The sequence below is a fragment of the Pholis gunnellus genome, assembly GCF_910591455.1.
Source record: "Pholis gunnellus genome assembly, chromosome: 10".
In the NCBI taxonomy this organism is placed as follows: Eukaryota; Metazoa; Chordata; class Actinopteri; order Perciformes; family Pholidae; genus Pholis; species Pholis gunnellus.
The window spans coordinates 7402224-7423112 of record NC_136537.1 but is presented as its reverse complement, the minus strand read 5'-3'; the positions used below and the strand labels follow the sequence as shown (position 1 = coordinate 7423112).

At 46.9% G+C, this 20889-nt stretch overlaps 3 protein-coding genes across 3 annotated transcripts; all 3 read right to left on the bottom strand.

Moving 5' to 3' along the window:
- Nucleotides 1–93: 93 nt before the first annotated feature.
- Nucleotides 94–6552, bottom strand: gpr174 (G protein-coupled receptor 174). Its single transcript, XM_079167262.1, has 3 exons — nucleotides 6337–6552; nucleotides 1967–2397; nucleotides 94–1014 (listed from the first exon to the last, which is right to left on the bottom strand). The coding sequence occupies exons 2-3, from the start codon at nucleotides 2168–2170 to the stop codon at nucleotides 202–204; spliced, it is 1017 nt and encodes a 338-aa protein (XP_079023388.1). The 5' UTR covers nucleotides 2171–2397; nucleotides 6337–6552; the 3' UTR covers nucleotides 94–201.
- Nucleotides 6553–7233: 681 nt separating this feature from the next.
- Nucleotides 7234–10950, bottom strand: p2ry10 (P2Y receptor family member 10). Its single transcript, XM_079167303.1, has 4 exons — nucleotides 10685–10950; nucleotides 9055–9301; nucleotides 8769–8949; nucleotides 7234–8581 (listed from the first exon to the last, which is right to left on the bottom strand). Exons 2-4 carry the CDS (start codon nucleotides 9237–9239, stop codon nucleotides 7682–7684), a joined length of 1266 nt encoding a protein of 421 aa, XP_079023429.1. The 5' UTR covers nucleotides 9240–9301; nucleotides 10685–10950; the 3' UTR covers nucleotides 7234–7681.
- Nucleotides 10951–12966: 2016 nt separating this feature from the next.
- Nucleotides 12967–14696, bottom strand: lpar4 (lysophosphatidic acid receptor 4; the record flags this gene model as incomplete). Its single annotated transcript, XM_079168150.1, has 2 exons — nucleotides 12967–13982; nucleotides 14121–14696. The coding sequence occupies 2 exons, from the start codon at nucleotides 14694–14696 to the stop codon at nucleotides 13494–13496; spliced, it is 1065 nt and encodes a 354-aa protein (XP_079024276.1). The 3' UTR covers nucleotides 12967–13493.
- Between the last annotated feature and the right edge of the window lie 6193 nt (nucleotides 14697–20889).

Below are 20889 nucleotides of genomic sequence, written 5' to 3'. Positions count from 1 at the left end.
AACAGCTCACTCTTCACCGAGGGTCGTACACATTTAGAAAGAACAGACAAACCTTTTTATTGAAATATAAATAGAAGAAATGTTTTAGGTGGCATGTAAATTATATGTCCCTCGTTTTAAGGAGCGCAAAGTCTTCGTGTCAGGGTTTAGTGGTTGAGACCAATTGCTGGTCCTTCAACAAGAGAGCAGACCGACTGCAGTCTAGTCTTCCTCCGTGTCCTCTCCCCCAGTCATACAGGACAGGCGCCGGCTGAACGCCATGCTCTCTGGTATCTCTGGCTTGCTCAGGCGCCTCCAGAATTCATCGGTTGTGAAATAGTACATGAGTGGGTCCAGGCTGCAGTTGAGGCTGGCCAGGCAGAGGGTGACGGGGTGACTTCGGAGGATCAGGTCCCTGAGGGTGCAGTTTTTCAGGGCGTTGGCTTTGACCAGAAAGTCCAGGGGCATGGTGACGTGGTAAGGAGCAAAGCACACCAGGAAGACCAAAGCACAGCTCAGCACCGTCTTCAACGCCCTCCGCTTCTCCCCTCGGTCGGGAATGGCGCCCGCAGTCGACTCCCAGAGGCTCCCGGCGGTCAGACAGGTGCAGGCCAACACCAGGATGAGGGGGATGATGAAGCCCAGCAGCTCCGCCAGGATCAGGAGGGCCCAGGCCCCCGGGACGCTGACGTGCCTCATGGGCAGCTCTGAGAAGCACACCAAGCCGCCGGTCTCCGAGGTGATACTTGAGTTATGGACACTGCCGGGGTTCCTCAGCAGAGGGAAGGGCAGGCAGCCCAGGCAGACTAACAGCCAGCCGAGGGCACACACTAACAAGTCTCCTTTCCGCTTGGATGCGTTGTACCTGAGCGGGCGCTTGATGAGCTCACAGCGGCGCACGCTGACGCACACCAGGAAGTAGATGGAGGCGTACATGTTGACATACTTCAGATAGAAGCACATCATGCAGAGAGGGTGGCCAAAGGGCCAGGTGTTGTTCAGGTAATAGTAGATCCGCAGAGGCAGGGAGAGCACCTGAGAAGAGCGGAGAGTTAGTCCAGATGGTTGTAGACACAGAACCGCAAACAAACGACGGTCTCGGATGAGCGCATGATTCTAGCATCGACTGAGTTTTGGAATGCATCTTTTACAAGACTTCTTCAAAGTGAGGAATTGCTGCTTTTCTTTCTTTTATATCATTGTGCATTAAATATACCACAAGCAACTTTGCATTATAACAATTTACATTTTTCCATCATTTAATAGGTGAAACAATATAAGCAGTAAAAAAATAAAAATAAAAAACATACTTTATTGTAGTTGTATGCATGTATAAGGACATTTTAAAATGTCTATTTCGTGTATTTTTCAGCACTTATAAGTAACCTAATATAATCCTCATCCTAACTGGCGTAAACACATCCACAACATAACACAGTTGTATTAAATGTATTTTAAATTGATTATAACCCTCTATTTATTTTATTCATTAAAGAAGTTCTTATGATAATTGTATATATTGAATTTATTCATTTCATATTTATTCCTCCACAAATACTTTTTTACTTTCCATGACAACTGAGCAAGTTCCTTCCGCTAATGAAGGCCATGAGATGTGGCTGAAAGCTCTGAGTTGTCAATCATTCATTATCTGTTTACACACCAGTTATGGATGCGTCAGTGGTGAGAGGTTGTAATTGTTCACAAACATTGTAGTGTGTTACAAACCGTGTAAGTATAATGTAGTACATCTAAATGCGTATTAAGGGGTTAAAGTAAAGTTTTAGCAATTAAACGGTTAATTGAAACAAAACATAATGAAAATAAACATTAGTTTGTAGCCCTATTATTCACGCAGAGGAGAATATATCAGGAAATATCAGTGATGTAAAATATTTTTTTAGTCAAATTACATGAGATAAGACAAACAGATACATAAATATACATATGATAAATTAGATGAAGGAAGGATGATAAGGATTTTTACCTGCAGCAGGTCGGCCACAGCCAGGTTCATCATGAACACCACAGCCTTCTTGGTTTCTCTGACGTAAACCTTGAACACCCAGAGAGCCAGCACATTACCCAGCAGGCCCGGCGCTAAGATCACACTGTACACCACTGCGTACACATGGTGCTGGTATGACCGGAGGTCTTCATTGCTGTCACAGCTGTGGTTGGCAAAGTTCATCTTAAGCCGAGGGCTGTTTTGCCGTTAGGTGTGCAGACAAGCCGCCTTGTGAACCAACGGGATGCTTGAATCAGCGACGCTGCTTGTAGTCTGGTGATGGGTGCGTTTGAGCGGCCGTGCTGTCCATCATGGCGAGGAGGAGTTCAGTGAGTGAAGCTGAAGTTTGTGTCCGGCGGGGACAAACCGTCGACGTTTCAGACCGCGTTCAATCCCAGGAACATGGTATCCTGGTGGAGGAGAAACAAAAGAGTCAACAGGATGTTATTGGTGTGATTGTAAATTAATTTGTGGTAGCAGCACGTTACACAAATAACTGTCAGGTTTCACTGTACAGCATTCAGTCCCACACACACACATGCAAACACGCTCACACCCACAGAACACGGCTTCAGCCATGTGTTTACTTGCTTTTGCATTTACAATTATGCAAACCCACAGAGAAGTTGATGCTGCAGTCTCCCACGTAGTGTTCACTGTTTAGCTTCTCCACCTGCATGGCAGCCAACAATAAGCCAGTGTGAACCGCCTCGGGGCGAGGCATCAGTGAAACTGGCGTGGTTAGCAGTCATACCAGGCTCGGGGGGGTTACCAGGTCAGACCAGGACAAACGTGCGTGCACATGAAAAACGACACTTTTCTTTACAAAATAAATGACACCTACATTATGCTTTTTAACATTTCCAACAGCACAACATAAAAGTGATTTATGAAGATTAAAAAAAAAACATTTTGGTAGCCTTTACCAAGGCTGAACTTCAGATATTGATTTTAACTTGAAATGGAAACACACAGTAATGTCTGGAACTGAGCCTCCAGCTTGTAGGCGTCATCCACCCACTGCTGAAAACATAACGCCACGGGCTTCCTTACTTTTTGCTTTAACCCATATAAAGAATACATATGTGGGCTGTGAAGATTCGTCCTTGTTTTGTACAGTTTTGTCTCTGTTCGTTATCTGATTTGACTCGGACTAAACTGATCCGACAGCTAATTATGGAACAGGAAAAGGGGAAATTGTGTTCTTAACATAGTCAGTAAAGTAAGTTACTGTTTTTAGTATTGGAAGTGAAAGGACACTGACTACGCACAAGATGACGTGTTTTCTGATAATTCTGTTAATATCTCCGCCGGGAGTCTCATGCGATCGGACACACATGTGTGTGTGTGTGTGTGTGTATCCGTGAGTGAGTGTGCACTTCTGTGTCTGTCTACGACTAATCTTGCAATCTGCTGTACCAAACTGCATGCTATTTTGGGTGTCCAGCTATGGCTATGCTCACAAACCTCTTGTGGTTGCGCTGGCTCACACTTTCTCAAAACCCCTTTTATTTCCTGTTTTATACTGCCATTGACTGCCTGCTGACTCCTCACTCACTACTCTTAAACAGCCCCGGCCAGTAGGGTTGCTAGTGATAACACAGCTGAGTGCCTACCCTGAGCCCACAGTGGGGGGGGGGGTAACAATTTACGATGTGCTTGGCTAACAGCTAACAGCTAACAGCTAACGAAACTGCCGGTACACACATAGCAAACTGAGGCCATGTCCAGACTATTACGTTTCTATTTGGAAACGCATGTTTTGCTACGTTTATACTCCGGGGTTGCGGACTAGTATGGACAGTCAGAAACGGATAAGTTTAGAAACGATGACGTAGACGCCCGCGTTAGCTACTTGACTGGTTCTTAGCAGTCACGACGTGTCCTTCCCTGATTCGTCACACTCCTATCGCGTGACCCTTTCCCGGAAAATCACAAACAACAACATTGATTATCAATCGACTACCAGGTTAATTCAACATGGACAACTGATTACAGCTGTTGCTGACCTTGTTGTCTTTACTAGCAGCTGTTGTCCATTTAAAATCTGCATTTTTGCAGAGGAAGCAGCTGTTATTGGAGTGGTTAGTGAGCGGCGTGTCCAGCGGCGTTATCAGCCCTAGTCACGGTAAGCAGCTTTGAGGAAGACGGACACAAAACGGAGGACTTTCCTTTTCTTATCAATGCTTATTTTGTTCTGCACAACTATTGTGAAGTCCACACAGAAACTATAAAGGACCAAAACATTGATTGCTCTCCAGTAGGACAGAGATTCAGCTACCAGCAGAGCTAAGAGTGAGAACAGACAACAACTGAAACTGTATGTGTAAGTGTTAATTTTACAGTAAGTATGAGGTGTGAGAGAGAGAGAGAGCGAGAAAGAGAGAGAGAGAAAGAGAGAGAGAGAGAGAGCGAGAGCAAGACCCACAGCGTTTTAACTAAGTCTGAAAAATAAAACTTCTAAAACTTTTCACGAAATGTGTCTTTTTGAGTTCAGGAAGATTTTAGAGGAAGATGTTAAGTATCAAACACGACCTTTCATTATTAAAGACTACTATTTACTCGTATTTTCTTTAACTAAGCAGCAAATCTACTTCCTGTTTACACCGGCACCCGCATGCCCAGTGTACGTGAATATTCATGTGAAATTTGTTTTCAGGTCATTATGAAAACGGCGATTTAATGCTGTGTAGACAAAGATCGTTTTTGTTTTAAAACTTAAAACGTAGTAGTGTGGATGTAGTCTGAGTACATCGCTGCAACTGGTGAGTTTAATTTTGTTTTTGGCAAGATAGTTTGACATGTCTTATAGAACGACTAGATTAACGCTTGTTTTGAATGAGGTGTGTTGTACAACGCCTTACAGTCCAAATGTGTCGAGCCAATTATGGGTTGTCTTTCAAGCACACAATATAGAGGTTGTCGTTGCCGACTCCAGTTATTTGTGCCTTTATTAACTGTCAGACACACTCCATCCTCTTTACAAGCTTAGTACATGATCCTTCTTTTAAGTAAAAGTACCAGTACATCAATGTAAAAATACAAATAAATTTCCTGCTTTAAAAAATGTCCTAACTAAAAGCACAGAAATGTTATCAGCAAAATATATTCAGAATATTGAAGTCAAAGTCGTTCTGTCACGGTGCGCCACCTTATTCCCCAGTGTCTATTGTGTCCCCCTATCCCCTGTGTTTCCAGCTGTCCCCTGTCTGTCTGTGTATGTGTATATGTGTGTGCTGGCTTGGGCATGGCTCCCCTCCTGCCAGTCTCCCGGCTCCCTCCTTATTATGACTCACTCACCTCACCTGTCCAGTCTGCACAGCTGCCTCCCATCAACTCCTCAACTCCACAGAGCATCTACTCCAGTTCTCCATACTCTCACTGACAGTCTCAGTGTGACCGTTTATGTTTCAGGCCGCAGCAGTTTTCTGTGTTTTCCTTGTGTTGCTTCAGAGCCTGACATTAACTGTTATTTTTCCAGGAAATATTCAAGTAAAGTAAAATGTCCTCACAATTGAACTTCCTGGGGAGGACATTAACGAGCAGAGGAACTTTAAATAAGTAAAAGAGGGGATTTTTAAAAAAGAGATTCCAAAGCACTTTGGCCTCTGCTCTCCGAAAGCCTTTTATCCTCCTTCAGAGCTCTGAGAAAGATCTCCCAGTGGAACCTCAGCCCCCAGTCATAAGTTTAGCCTTACTGACCTTTGACCTCTGTGTGACCGTTTCAGTGTGATTCTTCTCTTTCAGTTTGTACGTACAGTGTGCTTCTTTCAGTGGCTGTCTATATGATCTTAAATTGCTGTTTTTTCGTTTCCTCTTAGCAGCTTGCGGCAGTGGCATGACGTGCACCTTATGTGATGTACAGCAACTACACATCATCTTACTGCGACAGCGACATCATCATCGTACGTCTTTGGATCTCGCTCATATTAGAGTTACGCAAAATGTCTGTTTTGAAAAAGAGCTGCACCCCCTTCCTTAAGGACTCAGCAGTTCTTGCCAATGGAAATATATTATTTCATGCGTTGATTCATCCCTCTGTGGGTTGTTGGCGCCCTATCGCTTTTCCGCTCAGATACAATATCTCGCCTCGTGCACCAGCACCCGGGTCCCTCCACGTGTGCCGTGCCAACACACTAAACAAGTCATGATCCCCATCCCACATACACATAGAGGAACACCAGGACGCCAGGACACACTCCCACCCTCGACATAACAGACATTCCTCATGTTGGAGAAACATGCGAGATCCCCCATGAGGTATGACTCCACTCTGAAGGCATCCAGCTGTTACAGGCTCTCACACAAAAGCTCAAACTCGAGTCACAAGTCGACAATCAACATCTCACCTCTTTCTCCAAGCTTGAGGCTGCGTCACATCAGAAAGCAGGAGGGTGAAGCATCAGCCGACAACCCATGCCACCCCACCCGCCATCTGTAACACTCTTCACTCTTCAGCCCGTCCCGCCCTCTCTCTTTTCTCGCTTCGGTATCCAGTTTCTAATGTCTTTTTCTTATCAGAAGTAATTTCCTGTGTCGATTTCTCACCGCGTTGTCTCTGTGTTTCTCCCTCTCCGTGTCTCTTGCTATACCGAGGGTTTCAGTAGACACAGGGCTTCCTGTGAGTGTGTGGGGGGGGGTGTGGTTTACAAGAATTTTTGACACCATGACTTCTGCTATAATGGCTACCCCCCCCCCCTCCCTTTTGCGCTGCTATGATGCTCCACATGTGTCCTTTTGGACGACAGATGAAAATACTGTAATACATTCAGTCAATACTGAAAGTAGGAACAGGAATGTTTATTTTTGGGGGGGGGGGGGGGCTTTTTAAGCTGCTGTTGGTTCCTTTCTCACCCTTATTTCTCAACGCAGCACTTTCAGTCTCTAAATAGCAGGGACATTACTAGATAAATGGCAGCGAAGGGATCAGAAGTGGGTGGCTGAATCAAACAACTGGCAGTTGTTCCTAAGGTGGGCTGCATACATCTGCCTGAGGGTGGGGGTGGTGGGGGATTTGGCTCAGACATGGGTTTAGCAGATGTAAGAGAGGGGAGGGGGGCTGACTTTTCAGTTAAAAAGCAGACCTCAGTGTCTGGCGGTTACCGGTTTGTCAAACTGGAGCCAACTGCCTCCACCGCTCTTCGTTGCGAGAGGAAGTACAGCCGAAATGAGTTGGCACCTGTTTTCGCTTGAAGGAAGCCTCATTATGAAGCGACGAAAACATCACAGCACCAGAGGAGACGGACAGCACTTTTATTCACACAACATGCATTTACGTACACATTTATGACATATAGCTTATTTAAAGTTGTCGCGCGTTTCCTAAACATGAACAACATTGACGTAGCTTATGTACACGAGGCTGCTGTGATGATACTCAAGTGGACATCATCACAGCGTTATGAAACACAGACATCATTTCTGTAGCTGATTGAAGATCTGCTGGTTTGCATATGATGGCTCTTCACATTGAGGTCAAAGCTCTGCGGGCCAGTTTGTGTTCGGACAGCTGTGACGCGTGAAATCATCTCGCTGTCACTCTTGGAACTTGTCAGTCAGTTTTACAATCTCAATCTGACATGCTTTGTCTGTTTCATTACTTGCGGAAAAAACTAATTAACCTCTGGGCTCGAGAACCCTCTTGTGACCAGTGACCTAATCGTGAAAAACAACCCCCGGCTCCTGCTAATAACGCTACCCCCTGTCTGAGCAGCTACTCTCCATGCTCATCAGTCTGTGCGGCGCAGTGCGCTGGGTCGGGGAGCTGATCGGGGAGGAGAGGAGCGAGGCGGTGAAGGAGGAGGTGCGCCTGGTGAGGTGCAGCCTGAACTCGGCTGTCACGAAGTAATAAAGCAGAGGGTTGAGGCAGCAGCTCATGCTCGAAAGGCACAGGGACACCGGGTGGAACTGCCTCACGGCCAGCTTGGTCGCACAGTGGGACACGATGTCCTGCGACACCATCAGGTAGAGCAGGAAGTTGATGTGGTAGGGGGCGAAGCAGATCAAGAAGAGGGCTGAGCAGCTGAGCACCATTCGCAGAGCGCGCTGCTTCTCGGCGTTTGTCTGCTTTTCCTGGTATTTGTCCGTCTGGCAGTTGGAGTTGACCGACTGGAGCCGCCCGCGCGGCGCCGGGTTTTCCTGACCCTGCGTCTGCGTTTGGAGGAGAGAGCGGGCGATGCGGATGGAGCTGTAGCTGATGCAGGCCAAGGGGATGAGGAAACCAAACATCTCAGCGAAGGCCATCATGGTGACCGCCAGAGAGACCGGCAGGCGACGCATGGGCAGGTCCTTGAAACAGCCGGTACTGGAGACCCTGGCGGGGCTCGCACTCGAGAGTGGCGCATGAAGCTCGGTGTAACCTGAGGGATGCTGGGTAGAAGTGGCATCCAGAGAATAGGACGAGTTGTAGACTGCCTGTGCGCCCACCGTGGGACTGGTGGAGCTGCTGCTGCTCCGCATCAGGATGAACGGCGAGCAGGCCAGGCCGACCACCACCCAGACTACGATGCTGATCGCCAGGTCGTAGCGCCGCCTCCACCGGCGTGCGGCGAACGGTTTGAGCAGGAAGACACACCTCTGCATGCTGATACACACCTGGGGACAGAAAGAAATAGCGGCATGAAAGTTATTGACCAGATTTTGAGCCACAGGAAGTAAATTTGTTCCGACAACTGAGGAGAAACCGATTCAAACTGGCTAAGCTGTCGTTTGAGTTCCCCTTGCTCCTTCTAGCATCTTCACAGTCATTCCAGGATTATTTTCATTTCTACCGCCTGCTCACCAGGAACACTATGGCGGCGTACATGTTGAGGTATTTGAGGTAGAAGCAGAACAAGCAGACGCCTCGTCCAAAGGGCCAGGTGTGTGTGAAGTAATAATAGATCCTGAGGGGCAGAGAGAGGATGTGGGCCAGGTCCGCTAACGCCAGGTTTATCATGAAGATCACCGCCTTGGTCTTCTTACTGCGGAGAGACATGCAGAAGAGTTAACCATGTTCCAGAACGGGTTTGAGGTTTTACATATATATATATATATATATATATATATAAACACGTGCGTGGGTGTACCTAATGTGTCTGCAGAGGACCCAGAGAGCGGTGGTGTTGAGCAGCAGCCCGGGGATGAAGAGCAGCAGGTAGAAGTAGGTGTACATCTTGTCCATGCGCTGCTCCCAGCTGATCATGCTGTGTCCACACTGTGATGACGAGTTGACCAGGGACTCCCCCCACGCTCCGGACGCGTTCAGAGTCATTTCCGCATAACTCGACAACTCCCGATCAATCCTTCATCTCGTCGCTCACACACACTGAACACCTGCAATGGTGGGAGGAGAGCTTACAGTTAATGCAGCTGATGGCTAACATCGCATGTAGAGGAAGTCCCAACTGATTGGTACCGTTTCTTAATAAGAGACCCTTTATTAGGACATAAGTCATAACTAATGGCCCTTTAACATGATTTAATAATGCTGTATAGATCTGTTATAAGCTATTATTCAGGAGAGCACTTGGGTTGCCAGGTTGTAAAGAAAATGTCTCAAATCAGTAGGTGTTCTGGAAGTTTGTCCAGTTGACATGGAATTGCATAATGTTCAAATGGCAATTTCTTTTGCCAACTGCTGTTCCCAATTTCTTTCAGTCTCATGTTTGGCTTGCAGTCATCCTCCTATATGGCACAAGACTCTTTTTTTTATTAGCTTGCTCCTTCATTCATCAGAGCAGACTTCCATTTGACTGTTGGACCACTTACCTTCTGGAAAAAGGCTGCAGGGCATCTGATCCTTTTTGTACAGTATATTGCTGATAGTAAAATACTGGAAGTATTACAGAAAATTACTGTTTACTTTGATTACAGTAAATAGCTGTATTCTTTTGACCCAGTAGCTTACTGGCTAAATTGCTGCCCTTAATTTCTCGGTGTCATTTTTTGGCTTTCTTTAGGTGTGAACATGTTTTCTTTTGCTGGATGCCCAAATTAAATCAGAGGAGTCGCCGTCTGGCCAAAGATTGCAGCAGGAACATGTGGAAGAAAGCGCTAAGCATTAAGTCTGCTTATCACTCAAGCGTCGCCCTTCCTTCTGCCATCAAGGCGAGACAACACCCTTCCTCCAGCGGCCCCAGAGGGGGAAGAGAGAGAGAGGCGCTTTTGCTGCTTTACTGTAAATTTCACCAGTTTTGACTCACTGACTCACATCGGCAGTTTGGGGCCGATCGGTCTGCCACAGTCAGCACACGGATCCCCTCGCGTTAACCTGTGCAGTTAAGAGTTGCACAACAGTATGTTGTCAGACTTGAATTTAGGGAAGTGTTGCGCAGGTTGATAGGAACTTGAGAGAATACACTGATGACTTGCATTTTCTGGCGCGGTTGTGAAAAAGGACATTTTTCACAATATCAAAACCCATTTGAGCCGGTTCTCAAACTCTTACATTTCAGTCTTAAAATCAAAACCCCGATGACGTTTCCAATCATCAAATAGTGCAACAGTGATAGCACAACCTAATTTGATTTCAACAATGCCCGTAACATGTACATACTGATACATCTTGATGCTCAGTGAAAGAGGATTTAATAACAGATCCCCCTGTCATCAGCAAAATGTGAAGCATGACTTTGACCACAAATGTTCAGACAAGGCACAGCAGCGTGACCGCCTCACAGACACAATCTCCCTAACCCGACAAACGTGTGCAATTACCTGGTACGTCTCCCCCTAAACGATCAGCGTGGATGGAGGGGAGATGTCAGAGCCCGGAGTGACCACCAGCGACCACATGCTCCTGCAGCTCCACAGCAGACTGACGCACAAACACTCCTCCTCCAGCTGTGCAGCGGCAAAAACGGGGTCAACAGCAAGCCTCCCCTGTCCCACTCGAGCAGCAGAGACCTGTCAGCGTGTGCATGTGGATTGTGGTTTCTGTTTGAATGTCTCTGCACGAGCTGGTGGCGTCCGGTGTGGGCTTTCTCATAGTGACGACGGGAAGGGGAAGCACAGCCCTCGCAAGTGTTTTTCTACCGTTTGTGATGTCACTGAGCTCCTATAGCAACCAACTGAGAAACTTAACACAGTGTTGTGCGCACAGAGCAGGTGAGTGTGTGGTTTAGAAAACAAAATGACAGCAGACACACACACACACACACACAGGTAGAAAATATTGATTGAAAAGACAGCCGGACAGGAAGGTTCATCTTACCTCTTGACATTTTGAATCTGGTCAGTGGACGCAGCAGAGTGTGAGGGCACGGCCTTTGCTTCTACACTACGATGCTCTTTCGCAGAGTCAATTTGCATCTTTCAATGTTTGCAGATAAAAATGGAATCATCCACTTCCCCTATCAGATCACACACTTCCTTTTTCAAAGCCGTTCATCGCTGCATCATTTTATAAGAAAGCGGGCGTGTGTGTAGATGTCAGACTTTGTGTTATGGTCTTTTGCAAAAGGTTTGATTTTATTACTTCTCAAGTGGCCGACAGCGAGGAGTGGCTACGTGCCCTTTTTGTTTTCAGTCGTGTGGCATCGAGAAAGAAATACATTCTCAAGCGTCTCCAGAATGCAAAACCACAGTTCAGCAACATGGCAGCGGTTTAATCCATCCTGTTAGTGTCACACCCAGAGAAAATAACTTAGTGACAAGGTTCTGAGCCACCTGCATGGCCTGTGTGCCGCTGCACTGTGGTCACACACACACTCTCACGCACATGTGCCAAGCAAGGCATGCTGGAGTCCATGCTGGTGTTTTCACTCAAATGTTTGTTGGGACTTATGGCCACTAGAGGTCAGAGCAGGCCAATACTCTAGTTTTTTGTTCTCCTACGATCAGGAGGGCGGATTGCTCCATTAAATGACATGTTGAGCTTCTTCTGCTGCAATATTCCGGCACGTTCTTGCCATGAACCGCTCACGGGGGTCAAAAGGACGGTTCGTGCATTTTTTTCTACACTCCCCACTTCTTATTTCCTGCTCTACGCCACTTCTCCCCACTCGTCCTCCCCTCTCTGCTACCCTTGACCCAAATCTCAGACGAGTCCATCCTCTGATGTCCCTCGGTCTCCACCGCTGGATGCACATGGTCACACCACTCGCACGATCAGAGAGGCCCTCGAGAATTACTACATCTTTTCTCTCTCTCTGTGCGTGTCTCTCACGTACTCTGTACGTACTGCTGCTGCAGCTATAGAGACGTAAGACATACCCAAGTAAGGCCATGAATCCCTAACTCTGCATGGGTCCATGAGAGAATGACTAAGCAACTTGTGCTAACGTCTTAATGTCCCCCTCTCCAGCAGGATCCCGTTGTATGCACAAAGAAACAAGCCCAAGACAGTTAAGTATCTCACTGTGGATCGTTTTATACTTTCTTTCTACTGTGCCGTTTTTTGTTTTTAGAGTTGAGATGGAACAAAAGCTCTCCAAGCTAGCTAGCTCACTGTCATTAGTTACATCCTGCGTGATGGCATGTATGCCTTTTGCATAAAAGTATTCACCAAACGCACCACAGCTGGACCTGCTGACATCACTGTTTTTTGCTTTACAATGATTTGGGGTATTTGATCAACAGTGTTCACCCGTGCTTTGCTGTGCATAAGAGACTTTGAGCCGATCTGCAGTGTAAGGCCAGATTAAGACAGAGAGACCTCATTCAGAAGCAAACAATGGACCGTTGCTCCAGTCATTATAAGCGGTTGGCCTGTGACACGGCACACGAGCCAAGGTCCTCGACTGGATCGGAGCTGCCCTTTGCTCCGACAACGAGATCGCTCCGGCTGCTTGATGGAAACGAAAGAGCAGAAAAACTCCCTCATGAGTTCAAACGTACCGACATGCTGACGAAGACCAGATCAGATTAGTTGGACCGAACCAACGGGGACGAGACGGGGGACGGGGGGCAGGAAAAATAAATGCAGCAACGATAGAAATTTGAAACAGACATTTAATGGCCTCAAATGTCAACATGAGACACATTTTACTCCTGTGTTATAATAGCAGTGGGTCTAATGGGCCTCACTACACTAACGAGTGTCATAACATTAAGGTCTAACACGATATAATGTGCTGTGAAAGCTTGGACTTCATAACAATACAATTTAAGGGCTCAGCGTGTTACAAAAGCACTTAACAGCATAGTCCAACAATGCGGATGGAAACCCACGATCCAGTGCATCTGTGAGTGTGTGTGTGTGTGTTAAGCCTGAGTGATGATGTGTCGCAGTCTGTTTTAGAGGCTCTGCGTGTCTCTGTACAATAGTCCCGGTGTGGCTGGGTGTCTGATCCCCGTAGTGTTCTCTCATAATAAACACACACAGATACATTCCTCTGCTCTCCAGTGGTGGAGTAATCCGTAAAGCCCAGGCCATACCTCAGGGTTTACCTCAGGACTTAACTAATCTGCTGAGTTATGCGTTTGTCACTTCCAGGAACAAACAGCTGATTGCTTTGTTGTTTAAAACTCAGGGCTCCCATCAAACCAACACTGTCCTCCTTCACCTTCCGTCTTCGGTGCCGAGTCAGAACTGACTCTCGGACGTCTTTGACTCCTTTCCGTTGCTGGCCGGGTTGTGCGTGTCTCTGGGGAGAGTGTTCGCCGCGTCCTGGGTCTCGGCGTCGCTGCGGGGCATACTCTCGGGCCGGGAGCCCGACCCTTTGCTTCCCATGGTCAAGCTCTTCTGGAAGCTCTCGGAGGTGAAGTAGTAGACCACAGGGTCCAGGCAGCAGTTGAGGCTGGCCAGGCACAGTGTGATGGGGTAAAGAGTTCGGGCAAAGCGCTCCACGCCGCAGTTGGCCAGGGCCTGGGTCCGCACCAGGGCGTACAGGAAGAGGATGGAGTTGTAGGGGACGAAGCAGATGATGAAGATTCCCAGATGGACCAGAATCATCCGTAGGACACGTTTCTTGCTGTTACAGCCGTGACCAACGGTCATCGGACGGCTCAGCGTCCGCAGAACAAGCGAGGAGCATACCAAGTTGGCCAGGAGGGGGAGAAGGAAGCCCACAATCTGAGAATTACATAAGAAGCACAGCAAAACTTTACGACAAAGTGGAACATCACTGCTGTGTCTTTGGTTAGCCTAATAAAAGACGGTGTATGAATGGTGTCTATGTTAATACGTGTGACTGTCAGAGTCCTCACTCACCTCGATGAAGATGGTGATTTTGGACAGGTAGGTCCTCCAGGTGCTCTTGGAGAAGCCCTCGAAGCACGTGGTGGCTCTGTGTTTGTTATTAATGGTGGAGAAGAAGGTCACCGATATTCCTCCCCCTACAATGGTCAGCCACACGGCGGCGCACACCAGCGCCGCGTTCCTGCGCGTGCGGATGGAGCGCGAGCGGAACGGGTAAACTATCGCCAGAAAGCGGTCCACGCTGATGCAGGTGAGGAAGAGCATGCTGCCGTAGATGTTGGTGATGAAGGCGGTCCCCGACACCTTACACAGTCCGTCGCCGAAAGGCCAGTGGCGGTTGACGTTGTAGAAGACCTTGAACGGCAGCGTGAAAACGAACACCAAGTCGGACAACGCTAAATTAGTCATGAACATGGTGGTCTCGTTGCGCATCTTCATCCGGAAGCAGAACACAAAGAGGGCGGCGCAGTTGGTGATCAGGCCCAAGACGAAGACCACGCTGTAGACCACCGAGTACAAGTTGTACTTGAAGGAGTCGTCAATGCCGCAGTCCTCCATTCCGGTCTCGTTGAGCACCAGGCTGGCCATGGCGGGGGGGGGGGGGGGGGGGGGGGTGCTCCACAGAAAGAGGGTACGCCAAAGCCTTCAGGAAGGGGGGGGGGGGGGGGGGGGGGGGTCGGGAAGGATGTCTGGGGACCGGAGGTGTCAGCAGGGGCTCCACCAGTCAAGTCTCCTCCAAGTCATCGTGGACGTCCAGACACACAAAACGGAGGCCGAGGCGGTCAGGATGCGCGGCTGCAGGGCTGGTCGGTCATCCTGTGGAGAGAGAAGGAAAAGACTCGGTCACTTCCTCACCATAAACGTTACAGACAGAGACGCAAACAACTCCAGCTCTCCTCGAGAAGAAGTGTTTGTTACACCCGTATACGCCTTTAGCCACTATACCAAGACCTCCAGTATGTTTCATGTGTATAGAAGGCAGACATTTATTCCACGTTACACCAGTGCAAATTTTAACGAATGTTAACATATATGAGCCAGAGTTGTAGGATATTTTCAAATAAGACTTCTGGCCAACATGCAACCCCCGCCCAAAATATACATTTTGACAAATGTTTGATGAAAAGAATTGTTTGATCTGTCAGTTTAACTAAAGAGCTAAATAGTAAAACTCCATTCATCTGCATCCATTCATGAGCGCAGTGTTAAAGAGCCCAGTGTAAAGAAGTACACAAAGTGTGCAAGGCCGAGCTCCAACTGGAGGAAGTAAACAAGTCAGCATGGTGGTTTGGTACAAAAGCAGCTCCCACCATCGCAGAGTATAGCGTTGCCATGACACACAATGGTTTGGTTGTCAAACATGAACAATTGAAAGAAAATGCGTTTTTTATTTTTTATTTACTCGAAGCACAAATATTTGTGCGGCCGTGTGATGTCAGAACAAGGAGTCGGGTTGTTGGGACTGTGTTGAGTTTGAGTTGTCTCCATCACAGCGGGCCGTGTTGTGTGAACACACTGCATCCATTGACTGTATTGTGGAAGAGATGTCCAAAGAGTTGCTGCTCCCATCCTAAAATCATACAATATATACGACACCAATTAAATGATTTGTGTTATTATATATATATATATATATATATATATATACACATATCATAGCTATATGGAAATTGTTTGTAGCCAAGTCACAACAACAAACCTCCTCACAGACGCATGCTGTTATAGTCAGTGCGCTGCCTGTTAACCAGGCTGGGAGCCTCTATTGAAACTCTATTCAGTTACATCATTGGGTGATGTTGACCAATATTATGGACTAAAAACTCGGGACAATCTCGGCCTCTGCTGTATTGATTCTGACCATTTTTTTATCGTCTCCGGCTAAAATCTCTCTCCCAAACTCCTCCCAACTTTATGCAGAGTGCAGTTCTAAATCGCCGCAGCAGCCGATTTAAACTGGCCTTATCTTGTGTTACGCAACGGAGCCGGAGCAGCAGAGAGGCGGTTGGCCTTTTGGCGTCGAGTGTTAAAAATAAAAACATCCAGAGTGTCTCTGGAAAGATTCACTCGTATCGCTCTTTTCACCTCTCTTACTCACACTCACACACAAAGGCAACGCTGTGAGTGTGAGCGGTCCATCAGACCTGTCCCGTGTCAGCTGCAGTGTGACATCTTTACTGCGCTTTCACACGCCTCCTCAGAAAAAGCCTCGGCCAGTCCGGCCCCTCACAATACCCTCACTGTACCCGTCTGGACCAAACACACACACACACACACACACACTTACATACGCACAAGTCTCCACACGTGAATACACAAGCAGGCAAACACGTACATGTGCCAGTCCTCATACACACACACACATACTGTAGGGGTCTGTGGACTGTGGCTCAGTCCCAGGACCTCTGACAGTGCCGGCTTCAAATTCAGCTGATGTTGTTTCTGCAGGGAGCCAAGTCTACAGAACACTGCATTTGGCTGCTATACAGTTCATGTATCCGGAAACAAGAACCACCTACACATTTAAGGCATGTTATGGATTTCTAGGAGTCCCACTGGGGGGGGGGGGGACAGCTGCACATTTAAGAGGGTTTCCCCCCCCCATCCCCCGCAGTCGGCCCGCGGCAGTGACAGAAACAGGCCTCTGGGACCCGCTGATCGGATCGGATAGAGTTCAGGCTCAGCTCACATCCAGCTGTTCCTTTCTCTCACACGCTAGGAGGAAGGAGGCAAGGAGGGAGAGTTGAAGGTGGAGGACGACCCGGCGAGCAGTGTTGGAGAGAACATCTTCCCTTACAGCCAGTAGAACTCATAGAGCTACACACACACACACACACACACACACACACACACACACACACACACACACAGTGTGTTTTCAATCGGAAACGTCTTGTTCCAGTTACGTCTCAAGTTGCATCACACTCCACTAATACATGAATATATGAATATGAAGTTCTCCAAATACTTCTTTATAAGTTTTGTATGCTGAAACTGTTAGTTATCTCACACACACACACACACAAAATATCTTTTTGTTGAGACTGTGGAGAAAAATCATGTGTTGGCTGGATTTATATTCAATCAGCACTTAAGACTTGAGGCCAACTGTTATTCAGAGGTGGAGTGTACTAGTATGCACTAAGTACTGTACTTACGTACAATTTTGAGGTACTTGTGCTTTGAGCATTTCCCTTTCAAGCAACTTTATACTTTTACTGCACTGTATTTTGGAAGCCAATATTGTACACGTAACTCCACTACATTAATGTGACTACATACAGAGTGGGTTCAGATAACTTCTATAAATTATAGATGAGCTAATACATAATTATATGTTATTGCTTTGGATCAAGCTACCGAGCAGTATATAGAGTAGCTGAGATTAGGCTGCATCATGAGTACTTTTACACTTTGTACATTAAGTATATGTTGATGCTGAAACGTGTGTGCTTTTACTGAAGAAACATTTTGTATATTGTGGTATTGTTACTTTTACTTAGTACTTTTTCCACTACTGGTGCATGGTTCGTAGTGAATTTGCATGAGCCTACAAAAGGTGTTGTTCTGTGCAGCCGAACACTTTAAATACGATTTGTGATACACATTAAACCTCTCATTTCGACTTTTAATGTTCAATTCTGAGCAAGAAAAAAGTTCAGTTCTTGAAGGGGCTGTGTAGTAAATTGCATTAGCCTGTATTGAAGGATGTGTACTTCAACCACAACAGTTCAAAGCCTCGTCTTTCCGCTGTAGCTGCCTTTTGTCAGCTCTAAACTGGTATAATTGGATTTTGTGGCTACATTATTTATCTTATGTGGAAAGCAGCCACTCATAAGTTTTTCCTCAACTATAGACGAAACATGTTTTTTGTCAACTTCGGCCAACAAAACGACATTATTGTGTGAAGACAAAGCGGACTGGACTTACAGGCAGCTGAAAGGATGACAGCTCACCTCCCGGTCACTGATGTTTGTCAGTCTGGCAGCGGCGCAGCTGTCAAAAGAAAAACTCCACACTTGTTACTTGTTGTCTCCCTCCAATGTTCCGGTGCCGCTCGGTCCGCTCGGCTCGACGTTTTCCCACCGGACCAGACTAACACGGAGAAGTCACGGGGACCCTTTTTAAGCGAGTTAGCGACGGCGAAAACACCGCGGGTGTGAGTTTCCTCAATTAATCCCGACGACTCGCTCCGTCCGTCCGTCCGCTTGGAGTGTGAGGGGGGGCTGCTTCACATCCACCGCGCCTGCTCGCTGTGCGCGAGGGGTGCATGCGCGTGTGCGTGTGGGCTATGTGGAGGGCTGCTCGCGCAGGCTACAGGAAACGAGACAATAGGCGCCTCGGCTGGGCAGTGTAGGGGAGTGAGAGGAGGGGAGTGTGAATAGGGGATTGTGTAGAAGGAAGGACACAAGGACAGACGGGGGGTGGGGGGGACACAGGCTGCTGTCATCAGCTGGACAGCTCTCAGTTTATTAGACCCAGAAACGCACTTTAATATTATATACATAGGCCTAGCTGTTTTTATTTACATCACTGTAACATCGCGTGTTAATGTGATAACAGGCGTTTCCGTTGTGTCAGTGACCAGTGGTCGAAAGTAACTTTACTCAAGTACTAAAGAAACAATAACTTGAGGTACTTGCTTGAAGTATTTTACTTTCTACAGCTTTAATTACTCGTTTCTCTGCAGGTTCAGGTTTTACATAGAGCCTACAGTAAAAAAGTAATGATGACATTTACAATTCATAAAATAAACAAAACAGCAGCTGTCTGTGTGGGTGTGCGTGGGTGTGTGTGGGCGTGGTCCTCCTGGCTCTGCACTTACACACCTGTCTGCGATCAGTTAATCATCCCAGCGGTAGGCTATATCTCTACCCGGGCGTGTCAACCACAGGTCATTATCTAACTTAACTACTGTGGTTACTTTCAAATGCTACTTCCAGAATATTAAATGTAACAATAAAACAATGAGAATCACTGCGTACTACTACTTTAAGTAAAAGATTGGATACTTTTTTAATCTTGAAGTTCATGAACTCTTTTTGACAAATTCAGAGAAACTGAGATTAAGTGCTTGTTTATGCCAGGGAATAACTGAGCTTTCCATTGTGAGATAATGTCCTTGTACCAATGAACAAATGACTTGCATCAGACCACATGTATATAAAGTTAAAAATGGGGATGACGTCTTCAGAGTCTCACACCAGCCAAAGATATATACTGTTAACCGCGATGTGTGATGAGCACAATGATATTTTTGGCTGATCAAAGTCCTGCTACACCATTGTTACAATACAGTCTTCTTGTCTGAGGCTGCAAAAGGGTTATTTTTAGCCAGGTGATAGGGCGGTGTTGGACAGGTTCCCATTGTGTTCAGGCTGGCATGGGGCTGTGTGTGTGGTGTGTGTGTGTGTGTGTGTGTGTGTGTGTGTCAATGTATGCTCAACAGAGAGAGGTACTTGACAGAGAGGAAGTGGTTTTTGGGGGTAGCGTCTGGCAGGCTGACCACTCCACAATAGCAGCAGGGAGGACAGGACATCCTGCTTACTGCATAAGCTGCTACACACACACGCACACAATCCATTACACACCACCAGATGTCTTTAACCTCTGTATTGTTGGTGTTGAAGTGCATGTGTTTAAAGAAGTCATACGCTGTGATAAAAACATGTTTTTCTTTAATGATGTTTCACAACAGGAGTCCAGTCGTTTGGCCAGCTCCAATATGGTATTGCTTCAAAGTCATTTTCAAATCTTTTTCAAAGACTTTCATGTTGCTGGAATTTGGAACAGACTCAATCTTGGCAGGAGTGACCCACTAGACCATTATGGGGGAAATGTCAATGGGGATAGGCTAAAAAAAACAATATTCATATTAATGTATTCTCCTGACATCTGTGTCATAGGATAATCTAAGATAAGACAATATTTTCATGTCACACTCCATTAACCCATTATCCTGATGGAAACACCAGGGTCTGTATCATGGCTATTCATTCCAGAGTTATCCAAATATTTCAGTTTTAATCAACCCTGCTCTGACCAACATTGGTATATTGTGTTTCCCAGCGTCCCATGCAACCAAACAATAACCCTCCCTTTAGCATTCCACCCCTGAAGTCTGTGGCCTGCGTTTCAACCCCGTAACAAGGACACCGTCGAAAGTGATGGGTCTACTTTTTCGTATTTTCTTCACATTACTGTAAACTTGTCATGACAACCACTTTGGGTCAGTCCCCCCCCCCCAACCAACAGTACTGTGTTTTAGTTTAGTCTTTCTTTGGGGCTCTTTAGATGACTTCTGCCAAAAAACCTCCTGTGTTATCAAAGGCCACATTCCGCGAAGAATGGCGTCACCTGTCAGTTACCCTTAAAGTTATACGTTGTGCAACTCCTACATAACCTGGTCTGACAAGCTGATCGTGCAACGATAGCGGCATAGCAGGTCGCCTCTGATGTACTGACGGTCAAAGCAGCCAACGCGGAGGCCGAGAACACAAATCTATTAGAAGCGAAGGCGGAGGAGAGAGAGCTGTGTTGAAATGTCTCGACTGGATGAACCGAGAAGACATGTAAGGTTTGATTGGGTCGCAGAAACATCCCCTAGTTCTGACACACACAAACACACTCCTCCCTCCTTATTCTCTGTGTTTGGTAACGGTAACCAGGCTCTGCTGCCCCGGCCGAGGCTTTGTGAGTCACACCAACCAGAACAAAGACCCCATTACTGCACCCCACCCACCCACCCTTTCTCTCTCCCTCCATTGCCTCTCTTCCTCGACCC